The 6,272-nt window shown below is 54.9% G+C and overlaps 1 protein-coding gene across 1 annotated transcript in view; it reads right to left on the reverse strand.

The window, feature by feature from the left end:
- Positions 1-81: 81 nt before the first annotated feature.
- The window catches only part of STARD10 (StAR related lipid transfer domain containing 10), a 10,459-nt gene continuing 4,268 nt past the window's right edge, over positions 82-6,272 (reverse strand). The window contains exons 3-5 of the mRNA XM_018575507.1: positions 3,274-3,391; positions 2,352-2,404; positions 82-328 (exon numbers count right to left, since the gene is read on the reverse strand). Of these exons, the coding sequence (XP_018431009.1) occupies positions 101-328; positions 2,352-2,404; positions 3,274-3,391 (399 nt within the window). The 3' untranslated portion in view covers positions 82-100. The remainder of the gene's footprint in view (positions 329-2,351; positions 2,405-3,273; positions 3,392-6,272) is intronic.

Genomic DNA, 6,272 nt, shown 5'->3' on the forward strand with positions numbered 1-6,272 from the left:
CCCCCCCGTGTCTTTTTCCACCAACCCTACATCGTAGGATGAAGACACCTCCTTTTGGTCCTCATAACGCCGCTAAGGGTCTGGCAAAGGTTCTGCGCTCTCAGTTGACGCTGTCTTCGTCACTCCCGTCTCCTCGGTCATCCTTGGTCTCTGCCATGCCGCTCTCGTCGATATTTTCCAGCGAGTCGGCGTGCTGGACGGACACCTCGGACAGGCTGATGGAGGGCAGGGTGCTCTGCTCCGGGTACAGCCAGGGCTTGTGCTGGGGGTTGTGTTTCTTTTTCCAGTCCGGGTACTTCAAGCAGGCCTTGTACATCTTCTTCATGGCCTGGGGATAGGGAAAATAATATTAGAAGAAGCACGTAGAGACAGACATACGAGAGGCCATCCACGGCCACGCAGCATGGCGCAGAACGGAATTTATCATTTCTATAGCACCGACCCTAAAAGGTGCTGCTGGAGTGTACCGGGGTCTCCTGCCTTCCAAATGGTGACCCACTTTGTAGCTGCGCCCAACAAACCACCAATAGTGGCAATCACACTTCAGACTCATTCAAGGTTTTTAGGTTTATTTGCCCAATAAATTGTGGAGGGAAGGTTAGGGCCACAGGACACCCCAAAAAAACAGCAAACATATCCCAGGCCTTCAAGTAGCAGCAACTGGCAGTGGTCCCTCAAAGAGCAACCTTCTACTACCAGCAAGGCTAATGGTGGCTCTAATACTTCAGTAGCAGCCTTCTTATAAGAGATTGGTCCCCTGACTCTACATAGCAGGACCGTCACAAGTACCTGGAATAGGTGAGCAACAGACTCCCCAAAAGATGCCATCTTCTTGTCACTTCGACCTCTGCCACAAGCCAGTTATGGTTCCCTAGGTTCTTTAGGCCTCTGCCACGGGCCAGTTATGATTCTCTAGGTTCTATAGATCTCTGCCGCAGGCCAGTTATGGTTCCCTAGATCTCTGCCGCAGGCCAGTTATGGTTCCCTAGATCTCTGCCCCAGGCCAGTTATGGTTCCCTAGATCTCTGCCCCAGGCCAGTTATGATTGCCTAGGTTCTGTAGACCTCTGCCACAGGCCAGTTATGGTTCCCTCTGCCACAGGCCAGGTATGGTTCCCTAGGCTCTTTAGACCTCTTCCACAGGCCAGTTATGAATCCCTAGGCTCTTTAGACCTCTGCCACAGGCCAGTTATGGCTCCCTAGGTTGTATAGACCTCTGCCGCAGGCCAGTTATGGTTCCCTAGGTTCTATAGACCTCTGCCACAGGCCAGTTATGGTTCCCTAGGTTCTATAGACCTCTGCCACAGGCCAGTTATGGTTCCCTAGGTTCTATAGACCTCTGCCACAGGCCAGGTATGGTTCCCTAGGTTCTATAGACCTCTGCCACAGGCCAGGTATGGTTCCCTAGGTTCTTTAGGCCTCTGCCACAGGCCGGTTATGATTCCCTAGGTTCTTTAGACCTCTGCCACAGGCCAGGTATGGTTCCCTAGGTTCTTTAGACCTCTGCCACAGGCCAGTTATGATTCCCTAGGTTCTATAGACCTCTGCCACAGGCCAGTCATGGTTCCCTAGGTTCTTTAGACCTCTGCCACAGGCCAGTTATGGTTCCCTAGGTTCTTTAGACCTCTGCCACAGGCCAGTTATGGTTCCCTAGGTTCTATAGACCTCTGCCACAGGCCAGTTATGATTCCCTAGGTTCTGTAGACCTCTGCCACAGGCCAGTTATGGTTCCCTAGATTCTGTAGACCTCTGCCACAGGCCAGTTATGGTTCCATAGATCTCTGCCACAGGCCAGTTACGATTCCCTAGGTTCTGTAAGCCTCTGCCAAAAGGGCAGCTTTTAGGTACTTTAGGCCTTTGCATAGACCAGCTTTGGACTCCTGGGACTCGGGCTCAGGCTCCCAACAGAACAAAATCCTTCTTCTGTAGACCCAGGTTCAGGCCCGAAAAGAACAGCCCTTCTTCACTCTGTCTTCCTACACCTGGCCTGGTAGGTGAAGGCTGGACCTTTCTACATAGACATCCTCACCAGGCAAAGCCTCTGAGGTATGGGCCCTCGTCACAGGTTCATCCTTCTCCAGGAAGAGTGAGGAAAGGTCCTTTCTAGAAGGTCACCCCAAAAATCTATTCTGGGAAGCCCTACACTCATCTGTTGTCCTCGGTCTACAGGGCTGAATGACGCTGGGTGTTCCTCAATCTGGGAGACTGAAGACATCCAGTGATGGAACTGAATATCTTCCGGAGGAGATAAGAACCTCCGGAGAGCCGGTGGGCATTGCAGCCAAAGCTTCAGGGGACATTTTTTGTTCCATTTGCCCGGAGTTGGGTTTTAAGAAACTACAACTGACTTACCTTTGGAGCCAGAAACTGTGAGGACTTATTCACGACCCATTTGGGTAAGGAACCTGCGGACAGAAGGAGAACAGACCTTCAGTGACGTTCTAATGACATTTGTATCACCGGATCCTCCTGGAAACATAAAACGTTTCTACGGATTCAACATTTACAAAGCTGAGCTATGGAGATGAGTCCGCTGATGATCTGAGGGGACATAACCCTAGTTGTATGCTATACGGCCAGATGCCTGTGGACCCACCACCAAATGATGGAGGTCAGAGGTCACCAGTGAAGTGTCCTGTCAATACTCCATCATGCAAAGACATTGTACACAGTTGTTCTCTTCCTGCCTTGTGGTGACAGTTTGGTGAAGACCCTTTTCTGTTCCCACCATGACTGCCCCCTGTATACAAAGCCAGCTCCATAAAGACATGGTGTGACCAGCTTGGGGTGGAGGAACTCGAGTGTCCTGCACAGAGCCCTGACCTCAACCCTACTGAGCGCCTTTGGGATGAATTGGAGCTAAGTCAGTAGGGTGTGGAGGAACTTGAGTGTCCTGCACAGAGCCCTGACCTCAACCCTACTGAAGACCTTTGGGAACACCAGTTGTGAGCCCGGCCTTCTCCTCCAACATCAGCACCTGACCTCACACATGGGACAAATTCCCATAGACACCCTCCAAAATCTTGTGGAAGGAGCGGGGGATGGTACAGCCTCAAAGGGGGCAACTCCCTATTAATGGCCATGGTTTTGGAATGTGATGGCCAACAAACTCTTGAGATGTGATGGTCAGGCGTCCACAGACTGTTGGCCATACATAGGGTAAGAGATGCTCAGCCCCTCCGGGATCCCCCTATAAATGAAATATCTCATCCGGGTGGACAGAACCTTGAACCTCTCTGAGGGAACATATCTCCTCATAGCATGTGCCACTCACCTCTGGGATCAACCTGGGCCAGGTAGATGAGGGTAGAGCTGTTGCGTCCTCCTCCAAGTATGAGGTACCCGGTCTGTATGGACACAGCCCGTACAAGGTCCTTCTTCGGGGGGTATTTCTGTATCAACAAGAGAACACCAGAGAAGTTTTAGGACATATTACAGGAGAGGGTCAGAGACTGCAGAGATACTACAAGAGAGGGTCAGAGACTGCAGGATTCCTCCCGAGACCGAGCCGGATATAGCAACACGCCACACGTGAGAGCGCGCACCCTCCCCCACCGGCATTAACCCCTTCATATACACTCCGCCCACCGCCATCTAATATGTCCCAACACTGAGATCTGCCTGACCATTCCCCGCTCTGTTCCTGCACAGGGATGGTGGGAGCTCCTCATAATGTGCACAGCGGGTGTACAGACCCGGGAACTCAGCACAGGGATGGTGGGGGCTCCTCATAATGGGCACAGCGGGTGTACAGACCCGGGAACTCAGCACAGGGATGGTGGGGGCTCCTCATAATGGGCACAGCGGGTGTACAGACCCGGGAACTCAGCACAGGGATGGTGGGGGCTCCTCATAATGGGCACAGCGGGTGTACAGACCCGGGAACTCAGCACAGGGATGGTGGGGGCTCCTCATAATGGGCACAGCGGGTGTACAGACCCGGGAACTCAGCACAGGGATGGTGGGGGCTCCTCATAATGGGCACAGCGGGTGTACAGACCCGGGAACTCAGCACAGGGATGGTGGGGGCTCCTCATAATGGGCACAGCGGGTGTACAGACCCGGGAACTCAGCACAGGGATGGTGGGGGCTCCTCATAATGGGCACAGCGGGTGTACAGACCCGGGAACTCAGCACAGGGATGGTGGGGGCTCCTCATAATGGGCACAGCGGGTGTACAGACCCGGGAACTCAGCACAGGGATGGTGGGGGCTCCTCATAATGGGCACAGCGGGTGTACAGACCCGGGAACTCAGCACAGGGATGGTGGGGGCTCCTCATAATGGGCACAGCGGGTGTACAGACCCGGGAACTCAGCACAGGGATGGTGGGGGCTCCTCATAATGGGCACAGCGGGTGTACAGACCCGGGAACTCAGCACAGGGATGGTGGGGGCTCCTCATAATGGGCACAGCGGGTGTACAGACCCGGGAACTCAGCACAGGGATGGTGGGGGCTCCTCATAATGGGCACAGCGGGTGTACAGACCCGGGAACTCAGCACAGGGATGGTGGGGGCTCCTCATAATGGGCACAGCGGGTGTACAGACCCGGGAACTCAGCACAGGGATGGTGGGGGCTCCTCATAATGGGCACAGCGGGTGTACAGACCCGGGAACTCAGCACAGGGATGGTGGGGGCTCCTCATAATGGGCACAGCGGGTGTACAGACCCGGGAACTCAGCACAGGGATGGTGGGGGCTCCTCATAATGGGCACAGCGGGTGTACAGACCCGGGAACTCAGCACAGGGATGGTGGGGGCTCCTCATAATGGGCACAGCGGGTGTACAGACCCGGGAACTCAGCACAGGGATGGTGGGGGCTCCTCATAATGGGCACAGCGGGTGTACAGACCCGGGAACTCAGCACAGGGATGGTGGGGGCTCCTCATAATGGGCACAGCGGGTGTACAGACCCGGGAACTCAGCACAGGGATGGTGGGGGCTCCTCATAATGGGCACAGCGGGTGTACAGACCCGGGAACTCAGCACAGGGATGGTGGGGGCTCCTCATAATGGGCACAGCGGGTGTACAGACCCGGGAACTCAGCACAGGGATGGTGGGGGCTCCTCATAATGGGCACAGCGGGTGTACAGACCCGGGAACTCAGCACAGGGATGGTGGGGGCTCCTCATAATGGGCACAGCGGGTGTACAGACCCGGGAACTCAGCACAGGGATGGTGGGGGCTCCTCATAATGGGCACAGCGGGTGTACAGACCCGGGAACTCAGCACAGGGATGGTGGGGGCTCCTCATAATGGGCACAGCGGGTGTACAGACCCGGGAACTCAGCACAGGGATGGTGGGAGCCCCTCATAATGGGCAGGTGATGTGGCACAGAGGACAGAGACTTATAGTTGGGCATCAGTGACCTCTGGTCAGGAAAGGGTTAACCATCCCCAAATGGCGACCCCTGACCTCAGCAGAGACCTCGGCGTTGGTCACATGACCAGGCTCGGGTTTCCGGTTGGATTATTGGGATGAATTCTGTTTTTATCTTTCAGTATATAAATTCCCTCCAGACGCTCCCCCGTTCACCTACCATCCCCCGCCGGGAGGGATAACCAGCGTCGGCGGATTACCGCGCGTGGCTTTGTACGCGGCCGCCGCGATGAGTGACCTAGATTCATTCGGAGATTTCCGGATTCAGATCGGAACGCAACGCGCGTCACGAAGGGCTATAAAAAGCCGCCCGGCGCAGCTGCGCTCGTCTGCTGTTGACATGACGTTATCAAGCGACAGATTGCGCCGTGACTGAGCACCGGACGGGGAGGCGGGCGACTGCAACGCACGCGGCGTCCTTCCAGAGAACCAGCAACGACGCAGATAAATGAGGGGGAGGGGGGACACGACATCTCCCGATGACAAATAAAAGAGAACCTGTCAGATTATAAATGCTGCATCTGTCATTGTGGGAGATCTTTATCAGTTCTGCGCAGCCGGTCCTGAGATTTACACAGAGGAGAGCACAGCCGGGATGGCAAACCGACTTCTCTCTGCTGTGGTTCAATACAGCTTGGCCCCTCCCCTTTGCTTTTGTCTGTTATTAGACAGTGAAGGAGCAGCAGGACACTGATGAGGTCATCCCTCTGCTCCCTGTCATCACATGTGCATAGAGCAGATGTGATTGGCTCCCAGTGCTGCCCCTCCCTCTCCCAGTCTGCAGTACAGGAAGCTGATATATAAATCAACATCAGGTCTGCTAACATTGGTGCTTACGTGTGCACGTGTGTCCTAGGAGTGCGTATGCTTAGTATGTGTGGGTTGGGGGG

This window comes from Nanorana parkeri, unplaced genomic scaffold (genome assembly GCF_000935625.1).
Source record: "Nanorana parkeri isolate BGI_ZX_2015 unplaced genomic scaffold, ASM93562v1 scaffold4027, whole genome shotgun sequence".
Taxonomy (NCBI): Eukaryota; Metazoa; Chordata; class Amphibia; order Anura; family Dicroglossidae; genus Nanorana; species Nanorana parkeri.